Here is a 22301-nt window from a genome sequence, read left to right on the forward strand (position 1 = left end):
CGTCTTTTAACTGTGTAAGATAATACGAGCTGTCTATTTAGTACGTTTACCATAATGAATGTAATATGAGGCGTCTTTACCCCAGTGTGCAAAATACAAACATGTTATTTAGCATACGCATTGTGATTTACCAAACCTGAAGGTAATTTTACTGACTGAAACTGCATCTATAAATAACACATTTGAAGGGCAGGTATTAACCAGCTGTGTACTACACTCAGATGAGGAGATGGAGGCACAATGACAGAATACCTACAGGACGGATTTTTGGAGTGGAATATGTTTGTTTTACTAACAGCATTGATTTTGTCACAAATACTGTACTCTCCCATATGTCAGTTTTTCTGGTAATATTAGTTATTTTTATAACTCAATATATTAATGACCCTCTTCACTAGAACCTGATCACATTTCATTTTGCGCTTGCAGCTTTCTACTCGTCCAAACTCTCCATAAAGACACAAAACTCTCATTTAAATACTGCTGTCTGCACCTGTCGCACCTGTTTTCATTTGTGCAGTTGTTCCTAGTAGATCAAATGCAATACGCACACACTAAACGTACAATCCATTGCACTGTGCACGCTATTTAGTAACCTTTATTTGGAAGTAACTTAAACGCATAAAACTTGTTTAAATATATGTCTTCTATTCAAATAAACAGCTACAAAAACACATACAAACTGTTGCATATTTTGAACAGATGACATGAGGATAGAAAAGTTATGTTTCAATCAGCCACTTTGGACATGTCAGTATCAAATTTTCATACTGCGTAATTTACTGCAAGACAAAATGTCAGTATTATCACAATTATAAACAATATTGCCTGAAATCATTTACATTTACATTTACTTTTTGTCATGCAATGCTGAAACATTTGTGTTTAGTTTCTATCAGAATAGTTATACAATCTCTTTATAAAATTACTAACACAAATTATTAATTAATTCACTACAACAATCAAATATACAAACAAGTTTATTAATTTATTGCCCATTAATTTTTTTCACTGAATTAATGTTAATTTATTTTCAATGCTCATTCATTAATCATGTTAATAACTTATTCCTGTGCATTCACTTTTATTATCATTATATAACAATGAGCTCGTATTACCTCCACAGTGCAGATGATATCATAGTGCAAGTTAAAGTTCAAGTTTGCAGTCAATGATTTACAGACCATTCAGTTGAGTCAAGTGACTGAGACCAACTTTCAGCAGGTACGTGGTCTTTGTCTTACATTTGCCCTTTTTTAATCTTAAATTAAAAATAGCCTTTGACTGTAATTCATATTTTGACTGTATACCTGTTAGTTTTAACACCAAACTGGTGTTACTGTGACCTGAAAGTCTTTTTGTCATTTAGCCAAACCTTTGAACTTTGTAACATGTAAAGAGTCCTCGTGTATAATACTTTATAACATGATTATGGCAGCTTCACAACACATTTTGAATCACTGTGGGACATGCTTCAAAGTATTTAGTTAATATGTTAAAGTCTAAATGTATTTTTATTGCACAGTTCATTAACAAAGACTGGCACAAGAGTGGGACAAAGTGAAAGTGTAGTTCTGTGACAAATCCGTATTTGAATAGGAGCTCTGCAAGCATTAGTGTAATTACTCACAAACTTGGCAACTCTGCATATATCACACCAATAACACATTGCAGAGTCAAAATAACAAGATTGTTGTTATTGGTTTGAGACTTTAAAAAATGTTGGTCGTGATAATTCAGCAACACATTGACACTGACCATCAGCCACACTGGTGATCCATAATCACCTCTACACTCATGGGGAGATTATTGTGCAGTGAGATTATTGTATAGTGCAGAAGATGGCAGTAAGGATTTTAATTCCATTAGATCAAGAAGACATTCAGTAAAATTAAAAAATTCAAAGAAAGTCCAAAGATTTAATGGTCATTAGAGTTAACCAGGAATTGCTTCAGTTGTTGGCTGTACCAGATATTTTTGTTTTGTTAGATTTTTTGTTGTTTTGTTTGAAATTCTGTTGTAATTTGTTTCTGTTCCTTTTCAGGGCTCCATGATGCTTTGTAAGACAGACAGACTGATGTTTAAATGTCACCTCAAAGCTCTGAGTGTTTTGGTTTTCCATCTTCTCCTACTACACTTCGGTCGAGGTAATTTACACATAAATACGGATATGAGTGTCTAAACATAATATTTCTACTGTCTATTTCATAGATTTTTAGAAAAAAGTGTCACTAACATTAACAGCTCATTTAGAAGCATTAAAACAGACATTTGGGTTTCAAGGTGTGGCTCGGCTGACTGGTCCATCTCAACCAGTAATAGCAACACTTGGTGATGACATCATTTTACCATGTCATTTGGATCCTGCAGTGGATGCTTCTGGCTTCACATTGGAGTGGACAAGACCTGATCTGAATCCCAGATTTGTACATGTGTGGCGTGATGGTGTTGAGCTTGTGGGTAAAAAGCATAAATACTTTGAAGGGAGGACATCATTATTTATTGATGAGCTGAAGAATGGAAACATTTCACTGAAACTCTCCAAGGTGAAAGTCTCTGATAAGGGAAGATACAGATGCTTCATTCCAGGAGCAGAAACACAATCTTTTGCTGAACTAGTTGTTGGTAAATAGATGCATAATCTTTACTTTTTTCCTACTTTTTTCATTCCAATGCAAGAACATATTTACCCAGAGTTTTAAATATTCATGATCATTTTTAACTTCCCCTGACATCACTGTTTTCCTTTTGTTGAGTATCAGGTTCTGTCTCTTCGCCTGTTATCAAGTTAGCAGGTGTTGACAGAGACAGAGGAGGAGTGATATTACGGTGTGAGTCTAAAGGCTGGTGTCCAGAGCCTGAGGTGTTTTGGCTAAACGGTGAGGGAAACCTCCTTTCTGCTGGACCAACAGAGACAGTCAGAGGTCCTGAGGGTCTCTATACTGTCAGCAGCAGAGTGACTGTGGAGAAGAGACACAACAACAACTTCACCTGTAGAGTCCAACAAAAAAACATCAACCAGACCAGAGAGACACACATTATTGTTTCAGGTATAGATGCTTTTTTTAATATAATAAAATAATAGCTAAGGTAATTTTTAATATGAATATCATTTTATTCTGTTTTTTATCATTTCAGATGATTTCTTCATGTTCCCATTCTGTAATTCTGCTGTTCCCATCATTACTGGCTTGGCTGTTATTTTGGCTGGCATTGTGTTAATTTTGACAATAGTTCTTTTTGTGTGGAGGAAAAACAGAACAAGTAAGTCACGAATTAATTGCAGTGCTTTGTAACCATTATTCTTGCAACACTCGATAGGAAAAGTTATAAGAAATGTGTAATTGAGTTGAATTAGTCAGTATTTCGTGGGTTATGAAATATTTAAAATGATTTTCAGTATGTCTGCATTGATCCCTATTTGGTCAAATTGTCACGTTGTTCTTTTAGCCCTGTCTAAAGTCTCATATGCTCTGATATCTTCTTAACTGAAGCTTATAGTCTTGTATTCTTTAATCATACTGCCTTCATTTTTACACAGACAAAATGAGGAACTACACGGTCAAAAGTGAAAGAGGACAAAATGGGAATGACACTGAATTGCAGGCTCTCAGTACAGAACAAAAAGAGGGAGAGGAGCCTTTGACAACTCCAACAGTGCTAGAAAAGAACAAGGGCGGGGAAAAGAAAACCGAAAATGTAAGTAAATACATTATAGAGTTATTTCCAGTCAAGCCAACTACTTCCAGCGGAAGTGCCAAAAACTACAGTTCCTTGAATGTCAGCAGTGATTCATAGACCCCCATGTTAAAATGCTCAACTTTACAGCGGGAATAAACATATTACAGCCTGGCACAAAAGACAGTTGTGGCTTCTATAGATACTTTCCCTGTTCATGACAACTGTAGGGAGGCTGATTGTTTATATAGCTCACCTGATTACATTTCATTAAGGCTTACATTATTGCATACTTAAGAGCATGGCCATTTTGTGTGACAGGTGGGTGTCGTTGCAGGAAAGTTGCTATCACGGCAATTTTGTTAGGTAACTTAAACATGGCGTGATCCCAGATTCCCAGAGTTTGGCTGAGGCTGTTTCTATTTCAGTGTGTTTAATTTCATAAGTCGGTGAATTGTAACTACAGATGTCGGATGTTCACAGTAAGCACATTTTGGTTTTTACAATTTAAACCCATTTTTTGGAAGCAAAAATTATGATTATTTTATCATGGTTAAAAATATACTGCATATGCTAACCAAGCTAACAACTAACACTTGGATACAGTATATGTTTCCAGATTAACTCTTAACTCTCTCTCTCTCTCTCTCTCTCTCAATTTAACAAACAGACATTAAATCAGCAGCTCCAGGAGGAGCAGCAGCAGAGTGAGGAAGATGAGAACAGATTGAAGACCATGGAGCAGGAGCTGGAGAACATGAATAAGGTTTATCTTCACTTGAATATAATACTATTATTAGTATTGATAATAATAATAATGATACGCTACAAGTTGCAAAGTGCTTCACAAGCCGGAAAAATACACAAGTCATAAAATAATTAGGTTTTAAAAGAGAACAAATAAAAACAATTTAAAGAGTAAAAATGTTTCAATGTAGGAAAAGGCAAGACCAGACACACTGTATTTAAAGAAGTCAAAGGAAAGGACAGGAAAGGCTCTCTATAATATGCTGATTCCCATTTGTAGTCATATTATTTATGTATAGACAATGTCAAATTACAAGGTCAAAGAGCAGGTCCAAATAGAGTAGAGACCAAGTCCAAACTGAAGTTAGACCAGTATGTATTAGTTTGTAGTATTAAGGTTTAAGTGTCACCCATCTTGTGTTTCTTAATCTTCTCTCTGTCCTTCCAGGTTGAAAATAAACACACTGAGCTGCAGGAGCTCCATGAAGTGCATCAGAAGAAGCAGGAAGACCTGCAGGAACTGAAGGAGAAGATTGAGACCACGAACAAAGAGGTTATTTTATTTTCTCTTAATACTTTTTTTATTTAGATAGCCTATCTCATCATCTGTGCTGTTCAAGGCAGACCATATAGATCCATACACTATGACGTTCATACATTCATCTCCTCTCAGTACAATGTGACATATAAAATCTTTCTGTCTATATTACATTTTTCATGAAAATCTTAACACATAATTACTCATGTAATTTAATGTGGCACTCATTTGTTTCATAATTTCTCTCCAGTTGCTGAGAATTCGAAACTCCCAATCATTTTTTCAATTGGTAAGTGATCATGGTATGCAAGTGCAATAATATATTCCCACACTTCCTAATGTAGAAAATATCAGCAATAGATACACTGTAACACCAAGTGAGTCCATTGTTGGCATATATGAATTATTTGTGTTGTTGAGACAGTCAGACTGAATTATCTGCAGGTCATTAAATGACAGATTTAATTGAGCAGCACTGAACAATTTTAATGTGTACATTGTAATCTGCTTAGCTCATTTTGGAGCAGAGATGTGTATGGGTCAATATATACTCAACCTAGTGTCTTCAATCTGGTGATTTTTGGTTTATTAAGAGTAGGCAGATTAAATGGATGGCTAGGTAATCTTTTTTTTATTTATTTAACTGCATTTTCATGTTTTAAAACAAATGATGATCTTTCTCAAACCATAACCAAGTGTTTTTGTTCCTAAACCTTACCAACAGCGCTTTTGTGCCCCAGAGATTATCATTATCTAGGTTTAAATTAGTGTTAGGTACATAAAGTACTATGAGCTCTTTAAGATATGATGGAGCCTGACCATTAAGAGCTTTGAAAGTGAGGACAAGGATTTTAAATTCTACTATGGATTTTACAGGAAGCCAATGCAGCGAAGCTAAAATAGGAGTAATATGATCTCTCTTTCTAGTTTTTGTCAGTACGTGTGCATTCTGGACCAGCTGGACAGTCTTTAGAGAATTGTTAAGGCAGCCTGATAATAATGAAATTGCAGTAGTCCAGCCTAGAGGTAACAACTGTGTAGACTAGTTTTTCAGCGTCATTTTGAGACAGGATGTGTCTGATTTTTGCAATATTACATAGATGAAAAAAGGCAGTCCTTGAAGTTTGTTTTATGTGGGAATTGAAGGACAAATCCTGATCAAATATAACTCTAGGTTCCTTACAATTAAATTTGCATATGGCTTGCTGGCAATTTGAAAGTGTGTTATTTGTACACAGATTGTAAGATTGGGTTAGTACAATATGTTCTGTCACATGTTTTAATATGGTCCAGGGTTTAAGCAAGGAGGACCAGCAGAAAAAGGAGCAGGCTGTAAAGGAAGTGGAGAAGTTGAAAGAGGAGGTGGAGACCAAGGAGAAGGAGTTAAAGGACACAAATGTGCAGGTTCATATTTTAATTTTCCTCAAAAGATTTATTCCCAGCCACCTATTGGTTTGTGTTATTTCTCTTCAAGTCTTCCATTTATTTATCCATTTATTTGTATTTTTTGCACATGTAAAACAACAAATCAAATGATTTTATGAGCAGAATAACAATGTCCTCACTAGTTCTTTTGGTAAAGCATCCTCGTCCTTAAAGCCTTTTTCTCATTAAAGTGAAATAAGTGAATTAAAGCAGAGCATGAATACCACATTCATATAACTTGTCTGTTACTCGCAATCTCACACTCTACTACAGAATGATTATACAGTTAGCCTTGGTGGGTGTAGATTCACTCAAATGTGCATTTCTATCATGTCTGAAATGATCTTTCCTCCCAGATTGAACAAAAAGAAGCTGAATTCCAGGTGCTCTGTGATGATGTTAAGATGACAAAAAACAACCTGCTAAGGCTGATAGAGAAGCTGGGGACCAGCAAGAAGGATGTTCATGTCTGTACCTTAATTTTTCTGTTTCTGTTAAGATAGTTTTTGATAGTCCAGTCTAATAAGGAGAGAAAGTATAACATCTGTCCATGTGCAAAAGTTTGGATTTATGGTAGTTATTTATAATAGTTTTGTACTAATCAATCGGTCAGCAATCAAACTAACTCATTACCCACATTACCCATTATTTAAAGTATTTAAAGTCCAGGAGTCTGCATTGAACAACTAAGACCTTAAACTTACATTCATATCTTCAGAATGGTTTCAATGTACTGCGACTAATTTAACCTATCCTAAAAACTACAGAAAAAATGTGTAATGTATAGTTCCCAATTCACCTGAGAATGTAGAAGAAGAAGAATATAATTAGATAAAGCTAAACTGATCTATTTATCTAAGTATTGTGTGCATTCAGATTCCTTATGCAAATGAATAAGATATAAGAGCTTTTACTTATGCCTTCTGAAAGACTAACATCCATCTATCTGTTTGTTAGCTGACCCAAGAACAACTGAAACACACATCAGCCGAGCTCAGGAACCTGGAGAAAGAGGTACAAACACAACACACACACACACACACACACACACACACACACACACACACACACACACACACACACACACACACACACACACACACACACACACACACACACACACACACACACACACACTTCTCTCTCCATGTCAGTATTGTCTTTAAAAAAAAATTATGCTGGTCACATACATTTTTTTTGTCCTGTTTTTATACTTGATAAGTCTTAAGTGACTCAATCATTTTGTTTTTAATCTGTGTGTGTGTGTATGTGTATGTATGTGTGTGTGTGTGTGTGTTTTGTCTTCTTCCCCTCAGCTTGAGAAAAGCAAACTTAAAGTGCTTGAGCTTCAGAATTCAAATAAACCATCTCAAGAGCATGACAACCCCACCATGGCCTGTCAGGGCTCAATCAGGGGTCCTGTTTTTGTTGAGTTTGACCAGGACAGCAAATATGTTGGTGTCAAAAACCTCTCCGATAAGGTAATACTGTTTGTTTGTTTGTGGATGCTTGCTATTTAAGCACTATATTAGCTTGCTATGTATTAAAAGCTATTCCAAATAGGCTCTTAAAGCATAAGTAATGAGCTGCTTAAATTACCTCAGAAACAATCTTCTCTTATTTTCATGTAATGAGTCGAAATGGCCTACCTGCATTCATAGACGCAAATGATTTGTCTGTGTGTTATCTCCAGGAATAACATTTAATGCAATCTACCGGTTACCCTTTCATACTGTTTATTTTCTGACCCTTAACAGGGGTCCAGTAGAACCAGTGTAACTATCCCTTTAAAATGAGCCACATTAATAATCAGTGTTGTAATCAGCCAGTTCAGGAATCATGTATTATTATTTTTTGTTTCTTTGGTCCAGATCAAATGAACATGTTTTGTCAATACTCCTTTATGTAGTGAAACATTAATTTATCAGGCTATGTGTCTCCCTCTCCTGAGTAACGTCTCTCCTGCAGGACCAACCAATGGGATGCTGGGAGTTACAAATACAAGTTGATGATAAACAACCCATCATATACAAATTCCTGCCGTCCTTCACACTCAAGGCTGGAGAGACTATCAATGTGAGGTTTTTTTCAATATTATTTTTCATGTGTTTCTTCCTTTTGTTTGTTTTTTCAAATTTGGTTAACTGTTACTGTAACAGTGTCTGAATCTGTCCATGTCTTATGTATAATTATGGGCAACGCATGTTCCTGCTTGCTTGTGTGATGCCATTTGAAGCCACAGTTTTATACAGACTTAATATACAGTCAATATTTCTGTCATTGAAGTCCATTTGAAATAATACTACTAAATGTATTAAATACAGATTTGCTGTAAAATAGAATTAATGCTGTCTTGTTGTGCAGTGTGACTAGCCGATCACAGTCCAACCAAATGTGTCTTTGTTGTTGTTGTTTTTAATCAAGTGATAGACTTAGGGGCTATAATGTTTACCTGTACGGTAAATCTGTACATATTTGCTCTTTTCAGATCTCGCCTTCAGATAATGGTGCCGATCACAATCTCCCCACAAACTTGGTATTGTGGAAATCCTGGGACCCTGCAAACAAACTAGTGGCCACCCTCCTCTGCAGCTCTGGAGAGGTCTGACATCACCTCATATCACATCTTGAAAAATACAGTATATGGCCAATTAATACATTTAAGCAGAAACCCTTGTACAGAGTTTGCTGTGGAAGAACTTGACTGGCCTGCACAGAGCACTGATTTCATTCCCATCCAACTCCAGTTATTGGGCAGTAGAGTAATGAACATGTAGCTTCCAAATGTCATAGTGTCCACATACATTTGGCCATATTGTGTAATAATTACATTTTGTTTTGTCTCTGTCACCAACAGGAAATGGCTAAGACCAAAGTGAATAAGACCATAGAAGCAGACTGTGATCACCCAGCGGACTTAATCACACATGAAAATCATTATACACCAGGAACAGCACAGCTTGCATCTCCCTGAAGAAACTAATATTGTTTTACTACTACTGCATATTTGACACCACTCTATAGTGATCAAAGTTCAAATATGGAACTATTAAATTAAACCCAAAATCAAAATTTGGGCTAATGCAACTGAAGAAATGTTTTGTATATATGTATGTATGTGTAGATGGATGTATGGATGGATTGATGGATAGATAGATTAGAAGCTGAATAACTAATATTTGAATTTTACCCTGTAACGCTCCAAGAGTCCAGACGCTCAATATTTTATCAAGAAAGTTCAATTATTTTCAAACATGTTTTTCTTTATTATTTGACCTTTGAAATGCAGCATTACAACATATAGATAAATATCTCTTTTTTAATAGGGTGATATTGTTACATTAACACTGAAACATTTTCTACTCAGATGAAGTAATACATTTGCTTGTTTCATGAAGTACTAAAATACACTGGGATTCTAAATCGTACCTTTCTTCAGTAAATCTCAGTGTATTTCAATGGTGCATTCACATTTAGAAATTGTGATGTGAAGGTTGACCTTTGTAAAATATACATGTGCATGTAGGTAAAGGGAATACTATGTAAAGATAAGGATGATGGGGAAAGAGTCTGGGAAATCAAGAATAAGTTGCATTGTTGGTATTGTTTAACTAATTACGGTATGACTGATCAGCAAAGCTTGAATTCTTGTGGATGATGGGATAATGAGTTCTGTACCACTTCATTAATCTGCTGATTTATTTTATCATGACCACCTGATATTTTACATTAATGGTTGAATTGTTGATTTTGTTTTGTTAGAATGTGTATATAATGTTTTATGTATATGTGTGTGTTCATTAAAAAAAACTTCAGTCATTCATTCATTACCTTCATTCCTTCATATATTGCTTACCACTAGGAGGGCACATATTAGAAGAAACGGAGGATAGTCAAACAAGTGTAATCTTTTAGGTTTTGGGTACTTGCTGAATACATTTGAGGCCTGTGAATCAGAGTATTATCATTAACATGCTGTAAGTTTAGAGCTTGTATGTTACTCTTTATCTTGTTGTACTGACCACACATTGTACTGACTGACACTTTTGCTCCAGTGGGTGCTGTTCATTGTTGTCATGGAGTACGGTAAAGTCAAAAGTTCTAAGATATATAATGGGTGTTGTAGAAGATTACTGACTTTATGTCCTGTCCAAGAGTATCTGTCATAGACAGCAAAGAACACAAACACTACAGTCATAACTTAACAAAACGTAATTCAGAGACACTGAAAAATATAAAATTACAATATGAGTTGCTATGGGTAATTTCATAACTTTCAAAGCCAGCAGATTTAAAGCCAAAAACACAGGTAATAGTTATAAAACACATCTCTAGTGTCCCTCAACAACAGCTCTACTGAAGAAAATTCTAGCTGTCTCTCATTTAAGCAGCAAACATTGATGCATGCTCATTTTCGACCTGTGTGCCTCTGAGTCTCACCTGCTTGTGATTTGCTGCTTGTGAATAGGTGCGAATTCTTTAAAATACCTAAAGGATATGTAACTTACTAACATCTATGTATTAGTATGTACTGCACTAGAACACCATAAGTATAAAATATGAGTGTAAATTGGAAAGATTTATAATCTAAAAGGCTGTAATTTAAACCCTTACCCTGAATGCCTTAGATCAGTGATTCCCAACCAGGGGAACGCAAAAACCCCTAGGGGGCGCCAAAGATCCACTGGGGGTTGTGAAGCCCTCTTGATTTTAAAGACAAATTGCATGACTTAAACACCAACTGTGCCAGGCTGAAAGCTTGCTTTACACATTACTACTGTTGGCAGTTTTTTAAATACTGTATATCATAAATATTAAGAATGTATTTTTGCTTTTATGCTTTGAACCATCTGTGGATGCTAAAGAGACACAAGTTGTTCCTGAACAGTTTTAAGGAAGGTTTAAGTCAGACCATTACAATAAAGTATAAATACAACAGGAAGAACATCAGATTTGATGTTGGGATCTGCAGGCTGCTGCTTGATAGTCAATCTTTGTAATCTATGATCAGACTCAGTGTCAGTTCTTCTTTCTTATAACACCTGACACATTTCTGAACTGATCATTAAAGAGAGAGTAATACACAGACACACACACACACACACACACACACACACACACACAGCACAAAAGTAGAAGTTTTTTGTTGTTTTTTGCATTTTAGCATTTTTTTCTGTTCTTAAAAAAAAAAAATACACCTGACATTACATGTTATTGATGACATTGAGAAAAATGAGAAAATGTATTGTGTCTCTATTAAATTACTGTTACTATTAAATTGTTTGCTAATCAGATAAAAACAATGTTTTGAGTATTTAGACAAATATTGAATATAGTGTTGCACTCTGTTTTCCAAAACATTTTGGTCCCTTATTTTTTCAATTTACTTCTCACACTGACAATTTTGGTGCAGACAAAATTCAGCAGTAATTGATTTAAAAAAGTACATCATTTTATTTATACTACAGCAGACTACAATATCACATGCAAACATAATGAATTCAACCAAAGTTACTCTAAAAACTTGACATTGAAAATATCTACGGAAATTCATATGGAAAAACAGAAACAATTTATTTAGTTAAAAAGAAAATTATAAACAAAAACATTTTTGTATTTGAGTTAATTACAATCACAAAATTTTAATTGTTAATGTTTATCACTTTTTTTGCATATGTATCCAATCATATATACTGTACCTGCAGTCGCTTTACTCCAATGTTAGCTTTAAAATAGAGTTTCAAGGTTTTATAAATGGCTGCTTTTTGTTTTTCTTCTAACAAACTTTCTCATTTAAACATTTTTATCAGTTATGTTTGAGGAAGAAGTTTATAAACACCAACTGTGTCAGGGTGAAGGATACTTAATCAGCTTGCTTTCCACATTTCTCTAACCTTTAACCAAATTTCCACAATATCAGATAAAGGAAATCATTATTTGGAGTTGGTGCATTGTGAAAAAAACAGCAGGTAGCGATAATTTTCCATTCAGTGCCTTTAAACCGTTAAGCCTGTTAAAAGGATTTGTTTTCTTGTTCTACTTCTTCCCTTTTTCTTCTGACTGAAGTTTCTTCTGAATCTCCTCTCTTTGCCTGTTGATCGTCTCCAATTGTCCATTAATTACCTCCATGTTATTCTCTACTTGCTTTTTCTTGTCTGTCATTCTATATAACTCTATATCTACCTTCTTTAGTTCATCATTGTTCATTATCAGTTTCTCTTGTTCATGTTTCCTCTTATCCTGGATGCAGTTGACCTGTGAGATAATGTCTTTTAGTTTTAAGTATCCCTGTGCTTTGTTTGCTGTTTTATCTCCCTTCATCTCATTTATTTCTTTGTCCACTACATCAATCTTTTTTCTGTTCTCTCTATCCATTTCATCTGCCTTCTCCATGTTGACAGTTATTTGCTTCATTTGCCACACCAGTTCTTCATTTTGTTTCATGAGTTCATCAATCACCTTCTCCAAGTCATTCTTTTCTTCTTCTTTCTTCTCTAACTGTTTATGAAGTTTAAGCTGCAAATCATCAATTTTCTTGCTTTCTGTCAGGAGCTGCTCTCTGTTTCCTTCTCCCTCCTTCAAAGGATGAAGTTCATTCCTCTGCCTCTTATTCTCTGTACAGAAACAGAAACAACATTAGACACTGAGGCCCAACAGAAATTCAGTTCACATTATTTCATTCAAATGACAGCAAATAGTCTTTGTGGAAAATAAAACCTTAGAATTACATGATAAATAATGTAATTAGAGTGTTCAGTATTACAATTGATCAATGATATGACTTTCATTGCTGTTTTGAGATGAAGTGAATCATAATATCATCACTATCTAAGATCTTAAGTATTGTAAATATGTCCATTACCAGTTTTGTATTGTCTCCACTTCCAGATAAAAATAGCAACTGCCAGAATAAACATGACGCTAAACAACACACTGGTGGTGATAGAAGCAGCACAACTGGATGGAGCCATGAAGAAATCATCTGAAATAATAAAAGAAAGAATAAGAAAGTGTGTCCCATCAGTTGAAAGCTGAAACTTTTCATTTTAGAAATAATTTCTACCTGGAATAATAATGTGTGTCTCTCTGATCTGATGGATCTTTGACTGTTGAACTCTACAGGTGAAGCTGTTGCCAGATTTCTTCTCCACAGTCACATTGCTGCTGACAGTATAGAGACCATCAGGACCTCTGACTGTCTCCGTAGGTCCAGCAGAGAGGAAGTTTCCCTCATCGTCTAGCCAAAACACTTCAGGCTGTGGATTCCAGCCTTTAGACTCACACTGTAACACCACTACGCTGGAGGATCTGTCAGTCCCCACTAAGCTGATACCAGGTGAGGAGACAGCACCTGATGAGAGAGAAAATATTTCAAACATAAATCAGTGGATTGTGACTTTGAAAGTGTCCATGCAGATGTAAGTTCAATACTGCCCACGAATGGCTACAAACTACTTGTGATGTCATGGATCATGCTCGTAAGTACAAGGCTTTAACTCAGATTTAAGGTGAGCTCAGAAAAACTTTTCTCACTTCAGCAGCTGAATGTGAAATTTGAACTCTGCACATACATCATTCTGCACAGTTTTGATCTAACATTCAGGTGTAGAAACAATAAATGAAGCACATTTCTGAGTGCAATCTGGTCCACTGACTTACCAACAAGAAGCTCAACAAAAAATATTTTCTTCAGTTTTGGAAAATAACATCTGTATGTTCCCTCATCAGAGATTTTCACTTTGGAGAGTTTCAGTGAAACGTCTCCGTGCTTCAGTCTGTCGATAAACAGCGACGATCTTCCCTTGTAGTCGTTGTTTTGATCCACCACAAGTTCCTGACCACTGCGCCACACAAAGACAAATCTGGGTTTCACGTCAGGTTTTGCCCACTCCAGGATCATTGGAGCAGCATCTGCAGGAGGTTCCAGCTGACAGGGCAAAACAACGTCATCACCAACCATTGTCATGACAGACTGAGACTGACCTGAAAAAAAGTTGTTTTGTTTTAAATTCTGATCTTAGAACAAACGTCCACATTTGTAAGGATAAATATTCATGACTTCTGTCGTGTCTGAAGAGTTTTAAAACAAAAAAACAACAACGATGACAAATCTGTATAACAATACATTTTTATTGTTATACAGATGTTCAATGATACAATGCAATGTGCCTTACTAGACCTAACATATGTGTCTGTGTATTAGTTACCTTCACAAAAGTGTGTCAGGAGAATGAAGACAACAATGTGTTGGGAGATTCTGAGAAGAAATTTAAGAAACAGTCCTTCCTTCATGTGATCCATCCTGGAGTGCTAAAAATGCAAGACATGCAATAAATGTTACATGAACAGAATACACAAAGAAAACCAAACAGCAGAAATAAAGAAAGAAAAACATGATGAAAAAAGTGTAGTGCATTTGAAACCTGTCCAGGAGCCACCAAAAACAGATAGGATTACAGATTACTTATCAGTGGATGTTGTGTATGTTGAAATCAGCAGTGTGCAACACTAAATGTAATCTATATGTAGATTTGCCTGCATTTAAGAAATTTAGACTTTATTTCAAAAAATCTCACATACCCGTAGAGAGCGTCAAAGCGTCGCCTCTTCTGTCAGTAAGCTGCGATCAAAGTCCTCAGGCAACATGATTTGTACTTTGAACAACATGGTAATAAAATGAGAAGTGTTTCCTTTTTTAAAAATCTGCTAATACTTGTCTGTAGTTACAATTTCCCATTTCTATATTAGTGTCCCAATATAAGATTGAAAAAGATACTGTATCTCATGAATATTAAGAATGTATTTTAGTTTTGATGTTTTGAACCATCTATGGATGCTAAAAGTCTCTTCTGAAACACTGACTATAAACAACCAACAAACCAGCTGCTCCTGGCTGTACCTCGGTCCAGACTCTCTACTCGGGGGGACAGAACCTTCTCAGTGGCGGCCGCAAAGATGTGGAACAGCCTACCTTTCCACGTTAGAGCTGCACAGTCTGTAGAGCATTTTAAAACACTACTAAAAACCTATCTTTTTTCCTTGACGTTCAGTCCCAGCTAGGAGAGAATCCTTGGCTTCCTACTTTTTATTTATTTTATTTTTTACTTTTTTATTTGTTTTTATTCTAATTTTAGTTTTTAAATTGAGCTGTTACTATTCCTTTATTGTTTTTATTTATTATTATATTGTGTGTGATTACATTGTATTTTAATAACTGTGCAGCACTTTGGTTCAACTGAGGTTGTTTTTAAATGTGCTTTATAAATAAACTTGACTTGACTATAAAACACAACGTGTTACTGAACAGGTGTAATTAAGCTTTTAATGCAGACCTTTAGATAAAGTACAAAATCAAATACAACAGGAAAAACATCAGATTTGATGTTGCAGGCTGCTGCTTGCTTTATTATATTGGAGTGAACAACACTGACTGGTTAATATTCAATCTTTGTAGTCTGTGATCAGACTCAATGTGAGTCCTGCTTCCTTATAACACCTGACACATTTCTGAACTGATCTGATTGACTTTACATTAAAGAGAGAGTAATATACACGCACACAGCACAAAAGCATTTTCTTCTGTTCTTTTTTTTAATTTTTTTTTTATTTACACTCCAAACCTGACATTACATATTATTGATGACATTTACATAATTGAGAAAACTGTTAGAAAATGTATTGTGTCTCTATTAAATTATTATTACTGCATATTTAGTGACAATATTATGATTGTTTATGATTAGTTTATACTAAGTTGATTAAAAACAAAAAAGTATATATACTAATATTGAATATAGTGTTGCACTCCTGTTTTCCAAAACATTTTGTTCCATTTATTTTTCTATTTACTTCTCAAACTGATAATTTTGGTGCAGACAAAATTCAGCAGTAATTTATTCAAAAAGTACATCATTTTATTTATACTACAGCAGACTACAATATCACATGCAAACATAATGAATTCAACCAAAGTTACTCTAAAAAACTTGACAATAAAAACATGTAATGAAATGTATATGAAAAACAGAAACAATTAATTTAGTTAATAAAAAGGAAATTAAAAACAAAAAATACATTTTCATGAATTAATTACAATCACTAAATTTCAATTGTTATTGTTTGACAACACAAAGTCAAAAACAACTCAACCCTAATCGTAACCACCTGTTGTCACATTTTAAATGTGTGTTGAACAGAAAGGAATCAGTGTGATTTCTAAACAAAGACAAATGCAAAAGAAAATCATTTTTACAATATAAAAAAATTGAGAATAAAATCATACAAAAATACAATATAATAAAACTTGAGTCAAGGTTTCATGTAATTCTGTTTTATAAATGATTGCTTTTTGTTTTTTCTAACAAACTTTCTTATTTAAAATTTTTATCATTTATGTTTGAGGAACAGGTTTATAAACACCAACTGTGTCAGGGTGAAGGATACTTAATCAGCTTGCTTTCCACATTTCTCCAACCTTTAACCAAATTTCCACATTATCAGATAAAGGAAATCATTATTTGGAGTTGCGAAAAAAATAGCAGGTGGCGATAATCTTCCATTCAGTGCCTTTAAACTGTTGCAGAAGAGGACACAACCAGATGAGGTCATTAAAAGAGGGGAAGTCAAAGCTTAAACAATGAAAAAACATTTAGACAGTGATAGAAATATAACATTTATTTATTCCATGTATTCATTTTAGGAACGTTACAGTCTCCTCTTTGCTCCACACAGATCTGATGTTTTCTTCACAATCACTATATTTGTTTTCTTTGCGCTTTGTTACATTTTGTTTGTATGATTTTTTACCTCAGTGAAGTGGAAGTATTGGCAAATGAAAATGTGAATAAAAACAGGTGGATGAAAGCAGATCTTGTGATAGTGTTAAACAAATAATAATATTGGTCAATATTAGTCAATTCTTTAATCATTAAGCATACATTAAGACTGAGTCAATGGATTATGTGTTAAATGATTTGTTTTCTTGTTCTACTTTTTTCCTTTTTCTATTGACTCAAGTTTCTTCTGAATCTCCTCTCTTTGTCTGTTGATCATCTCCAGTTGTTCATTAATTTCCTCCATGTTATTCTCTACTTGCTTTTTCTTGTCTGCCATTCTGTTAAACTTTATATCTACCTGCCTTTGTTTATCAGCGTTCGATATCAGGTTGTCTTGTTCGTTTTTTCTCTTATCCTGGATGTAGTTGACCTGTGAGATGATTTCTTTTAATTTTAAGTATCCCTGTGCTTTGTTTGCTGTTTTATCTCCCTTCATCTCATTTATTTCTTTGTCCACTACATCAATCCTTTTTCTGTTCTCTCTATCCATTTCATCTGCCTTCTCCATGTTGACAATTATTTGCTCCTTTTGGCTCACTAGTTCTTCGCTTTGTTTAATGAGTTCATCAATCAGCTTCTCCAAGTCATTCTTTTCTTCTTCTTTCTTCTCTAACTGTTTATTAAGTTTAAGCTGCAAATCCTCAATTTTCTTGCTTTCTGTCAGGAGCTGCTCTCTGTTTCCTTCTCCCTCCATCAAAGGATGAAGTTCATTCCTCTGCCTCTTGTTCTCTGTACAGAAACAGAAACAACATTAGACACTGAGGCCAAACAGAAATTCAGTTCACATTATTTCATTCAAATGACAACAAATAGTCTTTGTGGAAAATAAAACCTTGGAATTACATGATAAATAATGTAATTAGAGTGTTCAGTATTATAATTGATCACTGATATGACTTTTATTACTGTTTTAAGATGAAGTGCATCATAATATCATCACTATCTAAGATCTTAAGAATTGAAAATATGTCCATTACCCGTTTTGTATTGTCTCCACTTCCAGATAAAAATAGCAACTGCCAGAATAAACATGATGCTAAACAACACACTGGTGGTGATAGAAGCAGCACAACTGGATGGAGCCATGAAGAAATCATCTGAAATAATAAAAGAAAGAATAAGAAAGTGTGTCCCATCAGTTGAAAGCTGAAACTTTCCATTTATAAAAATCATTTCTACCTGGAATAATAATGTGTGTCTCTCTGAACTGGTAGATGTTGTCTTGTCGAACTCTACAGGTGAAGTTGTTGCCGTATTTCTTCTCCACAGTCACTCTACTGCTGACAGTATAGAGACCATCAGGACCTCTGATTGTCTCTGTAGGTCCAGCAGAGAGGAGGTTTCCCTCATCATCCAGCCAGATCACCTCAGGCTGTGGATTCCAGCCTTTAGACTCACACTGTAACACCACTACGCTGGAGGATCTGTCAGTCCCCACTAAGCTGATACCAGGTGAGGAGACAGCACCTGATGATGAGAGAGAAAACATTTCAAACATAAATCAGTGGATTGTGACTTTCAAAGTGTCCATGCTACAGGTGTAAGTTCAATACTGCCCACGAATGGCTACAAACTACTTGTGATGTCATGGATCATGCTCGTAAGTACAAGGCTTTAACTCAGATTTAAGGTGAGCTCAGAAAAACTTTTCTCACTTCAGCAGCTGAATGTGAAATTTGAACTCTGCACATACATCATTCTGCACAGTTTTGATCTAACATTCAGGTGTAGAAACAATAAATGAAGCACATTTCTGAGTGCAATCTGGTCCACTGACTTACCAACAAGAAGCTCAACAAAAAATATTTTCTTCAGTTTTGGAAAATAACATCTGTATGTTCCCTCATCAGAGATTTTCACTTTGGAGAGTTTCAGTGAAACGTCTCCGTGCTTCAGTCTGTCGATAAACAGCGACGATCTTCCCTTGTAGTCGTTGTTTTGATCCACCACAAGTTCCTGACCACTGCGCCACACAAAGACAAATCTGGGTTTCACGTCAGGTTTTGCCCACTCCAGGATCATTGGAGCAGCATCTGCAGGAGGCTCCAGCTGACAGGGCAATACAACGTCATCACCAACCATTGTCATGACAGACTGAGACTGACCTGAAAAAAAGTTGTTTTGTTTTAAATTCTGATCTTAGAACAAACGTCCACATTTGTAAGGATAAATATTCATGACTTCTGTTGTGTCTGAAGAGTTTTAAAACAAAAAAACAACAACGATGACAAATCTGTATAACAATACATTTTTATTGTTATACAGATGTTCAATGATACAATGCAATGTGCCTTACTAGACCTAACATATGTGTCTGTGTATTAGTTACCTTCACAAAAGTGTGTCAGGAGAATGAAGACAACAATGTGTTGGGAGATTCTGAGAAGAAATTTAAGAAACAGTCCTTCCTTCATGTGATCCATCCTGGAGTGCTAAAAATGCAAGACATGCAATAAATGTTACATGAACAGAATACACAAAGAAAACCAAACAGCAGAAATAAAGAAAGAAAAACATGATGAAAAAAGTGTAGTGCATTTGAAACCTGTCCAGGAGCCACCAAAAACAGATAGGATTACAGATTACTTATCAGTGGATGTTGTGTATGTTGAAATCAGCAGTGTGCAACACTAAATGTAATCTATATGTAGATTTGCCTGCATTTAAGAAATTTAGACTTTATTTCAAAAAATCTCACATACCCGTAGAGAGCGTCAAAGCGTCGCCTCTTCTGTCAGTAAGCTGCGATCAAAGTCCTCAGGCAACATGATTTGTACTTTGAACAACATGGTAATAAAATGAGAAGTGTTTCCTTTTTTTAAAATCTGCTAATACTTGTCTGTAGTTACAATTTCCCATTTCTATATTAGTGTCCCAATATAAGATTGAAAAAGATACTGTATCTCATGAATATTAAGAATGTATTTTTGTTTTGATGTTTTGAACCATCTATGTATGCTAAAAGTCTCTTCTGAAACACTGACTATAAACAACCAACAAACCAGCTGCTCCTGGCTGTACCTCGGTCCAGACTCTCTACTCGGGGGGACAGAACCTTCTCAGTGGCGGCCCCCAAGCTGTGGAACAGCCTACCTTTCCACGTTAGAGCTGCACAGTCTGTAGAGCATTTTAAAACACTACTAAAAACATATCTTTTTTCCTTGACGTTCAGTCCCAGCTAGGAGAGAATCCTTGACTTCCTACTTTTTATTTATTTTATTTTTTACTTTTTTATTTGTTTTTATTCTAATTTTAGTTTTTAAATTGAGCTGTTACTATTCCTTTATTGTTTTTATTTATTATTATATTGTGTGTGATTACATTGTATTTTAATAACTGTGCAGCACTTTGGTTCAACTGAGGTTGTTTTTAAATGTGCTTTATAAATAAACTTGACTTGACTATAAAACACAACGTGTTACTGAACAGGTGTAATTAAGCTTTTGATGCAGACCTTTAGATAAAGTACAAAATCAAATACAACAGGATAAACATCAGATTTGATGTTGCAGGCTGCTGCTTGCTTTATTATATTGGAGTGAACAACACTGACTGGTTAATATTAAATCTTTGTAGTCTGTGATCAGACTCAATGTGAGTCCTGCTTCCTTATAACACCTGACACATTTCTGAACTGATCTGATTGACTTTTACATTAAAGAGAGAGTAATATACACGCACACAGCACAAAAGCATTTTCTTCTGTTCTTTTTTTTAATTTTTTTTTTTATTTACACTCCAAACCTGACATTACATATTATTGATGACATTTACATAATTGAGAAAACTGTTAGAAAATGTATTGTGTCTCTATTAAATTATTATTACTGCATATTTAGTGACAATATTATGATTGTTTATGATTAGGTTGTTTGCTAAGTTGATTAAAAACAAAAAAGTATATATACTAATATTGAATATAGTGTTGCACTCCTGTTTTCCAAAACATTTTGTTCCATTTATTTTTCAATTTACTTCTCACACTGATAATTTTGGTGCAGACAAAATTCAGCAGTAATTTATTCAAAAAGTACATAATTTTATTTATACTACAGCAGACTACAATATCACATGCAAACATAATGAACTCAACCAAAGTTACTCTAAAAAACTTGACATTAAAAACATGTAAGGAAATGTATATGAAAAACAGAAACAATTAATTTAGTTAATAAAAAGGAAATTAAAAACAAAATACATTTTCATGAATTAATTACAATCACTAAATTTCAATTGTTATTGTTTGACAACACAAAGTCAAAAACAACTCAACCCTAATCGTAACCACCTGTTGTCACATTTTAAATGTGTGTTGAACAGAAAGGAATCAGTGTGATTTCTAGACAAAGACAAATGCAAAAGAAAATCATCAAAATCATTTTTACAATATAAAAAAATTGAGAATAAAATCATACAAAAATACAATATAATAAAACTTGAGTCAAGGTTTCATGTAATTCTGTTTTATAAATGATTGCTTTTTGTTTTTTCTAACAAACTTCCTCATTTAAACATTTCTATCAGTTATGTTTGAGGAACAGGTTTATAAACACCGACTGTGTCAGGGTGAAGGAAACTTAATCAGCTTGCTTTACACATTTCTCCAACCTTTAACCAAATTTCCACAATATCAGATAAAGGAAATCATTATTTGGAGTTGCGAAAAAAATAGCAGGTGGCGATAATCTTCCATTCAGTGCCTTTAAACTGTTGCAGAAGAGGACACAACCAGATGAGGTCATTAAAAGAGGGGAAGTCAAAGCTTAAACAATGAAAAAACATTTAGACAGTGATAGAAATATAACATTTATTTATTCCATGTATTCATTTTAGGAACGTTACAGTCTCCTCTTTGCTCCACACAGATCTGATGTTTTCTTCACAATCACTATATTTGTTTTCTTTGCACTTTGTTATGTTTTGTTTGTATGATTTTTTACCTCAGTGAAGTGGAAGTATTGGCAAATGAAAATGTGAATAAAAACAGGTGGATGAAAGCAGATCTTGTGATAGTGTTAAACAAATAATAATATTGGTCAATATTACTCAATTGTTTAATCATTAAGCGTACATTAAGA

At 34.6% G+C, this 22301-nt stretch overlaps 4 protein-coding genes across 4 annotated transcripts; 2 read left to right on the forward strand and 2 right to left on the reverse strand.

The window, feature by feature from the left end:
• Positions 1–1192: 1192 nt before the first annotated feature.
• Positions 1193–5339, forward strand: LOC128384093 (butyrophilin subfamily 3 member A2-like). The gene is made up of 9 exons (XM_053343673.1): positions 1193–1224; positions 2045–2147; positions 2284–2625; positions 2763–3050; positions 3139–3264; positions 3542–3699; positions 4349–4444; positions 4874–4978; positions 5214–5339. Exons 2-9 carry the CDS (start codon positions 2051–2053, stop codon positions 5280–5282), a joined length of 1281 nt encoding a protein of 426 aa, XP_053199648.1. The 5' UTR covers positions 1193–1224; positions 2045–2050; the 3' UTR covers positions 5283–5339.
• A 2010-nt stretch (positions 5340–7349) lies between these two features.
• On the forward strand, positions 7350–9650 carry LOC128384163 (lamin-A-like). The gene is made up of 5 exons (XM_053343753.1): positions 7350–7402; positions 7705–7869; positions 8357–8464; positions 8877–8990; positions 9246–9650. Exons 2-5 carry the CDS (start codon positions 7780–7782, stop codon positions 9360–9362), a joined length of 429 nt encoding a protein of 142 aa, XP_053199728.1. The 5' UTR covers positions 7350–7402; positions 7705–7779; the 3' UTR covers positions 9363–9650.
• A 2774-nt stretch (positions 9651–12424) lies between these two features.
• LOC128383607 (butyrophilin subfamily 1 member A1-like) lies at positions 12425–14348 on the reverse strand. The gene is made up of 4 exons (XM_053343203.1): positions 14048–14348; positions 13452–13739; positions 13251–13370; positions 12425–12882 (listed from the first exon to the last, which is right to left on the reverse strand). The coding sequence occupies exons 1-4, from the start codon at positions 14346–14348 to the stop codon at positions 12425–12427; spliced, it is 1167 nt and encodes a 388-aa protein (XP_053199178.1).
• Positions 14349–17374: 3026 nt separating this feature from the next.
• LOC128383608 (butyrophilin subfamily 1 member A1-like) lies at positions 17375–19305 on the reverse strand. The gene is made up of 4 exons (XM_053343204.1): positions 19005–19305; positions 18403–18690; positions 18201–18320; positions 17375–17832 (listed from the first exon to the last, which is right to left on the reverse strand). The coding sequence occupies exons 1-4, from the start codon at positions 19303–19305 to the stop codon at positions 17375–17377; spliced, it is 1167 nt and encodes a 388-aa protein (XP_053199179.1).
• Positions 19306–22301: the final 2996 nt, after the last annotated feature.

This window comes from Scomber japonicus, chromosome 22 (genome assembly GCF_027409825.1).
Source record: "Scomber japonicus isolate fScoJap1 chromosome 22, fScoJap1.pri, whole genome shotgun sequence".
Classification (NCBI taxonomy): Eukaryota; Metazoa; Chordata; class Actinopteri; order Scombriformes; family Scombridae; genus Scomber; species Scomber japonicus.

Coding starts and splice junctions, on each gene's coding strand:
- LOC128384093 (XM_053343673.1), top strand. CDS start 2,051: ATGATGCTTTGTAAGACAGACAGACTGATGTTTAAATGTCACCTCAAA. Junction 2,626..2,762: donor TTTTGCTGAACTAGTTGTTG/GTAAATAGATGC, acceptor GTTGAGTATCAG/GTTCTGTCTCTTCGCCTGTT. Junction 3,265..3,541: donor GTGGAGGAAAAACAGAACAA/GTAAGTCACGAA, acceptor ATTTTTACACAG/ACAAAATGAGGAACTACACG.
- LOC128384163 (XM_053343753.1), top strand. CDS start 7,780: ATGGCCTGTCAGGGCTCAATCAGGGGTCCTGTTTTTGTTGAGTTTGAC. Junction 8,465..8,876: donor AGGCTGGAGAGACTATCAAT/GTGAGGTTTTTT, acceptor TGCTCTTTTCAG/ATCTCGCCTTCAGATAATGG. Junction 8,991..9,245: donor TCCTCTGCAGCTCTGGAGAG/GTCTGACATCAC, acceptor TGTCACCAACAG/GAAATGGCTAAGACCAAAGT.
- LOC128383607 (XM_053343203.1), bottom strand. CDS start 14,348: ATGGTTGGTGATGACGTTGTTTTGCCCTGTCAGCTGGAACCTCCTGCA. Junction 13,740..14,047: donor TTTTGTTGAGCTTCTTGTTG/GTAAGTCAGTGG, acceptor CTCTCTCATCAG/GTGCTGTCTCCTCACCTGGT. Junction 12,883..13,250: donor GTGGAGACAATACAAAACTG/GTAATGGACATA, acceptor ATAAACAGTTAG/AGAAGAAAGAAGAAGAAAAG.
- LOC128383608 (XM_053343204.1), bottom strand. CDS start 19,305: ATGGTTGGTGATGACGTTGTATTGCCCTGTCAGCTGGAGCCTCCTGCA. Junction 18,691..19,004: donor TTTTGTTGAGCTTCTTGTTG/GTAAGTCAGTGG, acceptor TCTCATCATCAG/GTGCTGTCTCCTCACCTGGT. Junction 17,833..18,200: donor GTGGAGACAATACAAAACGG/GTAATGGACATA, acceptor ATAAACAGTTAG/AGAAGAAAGAAGAAGAAAAG.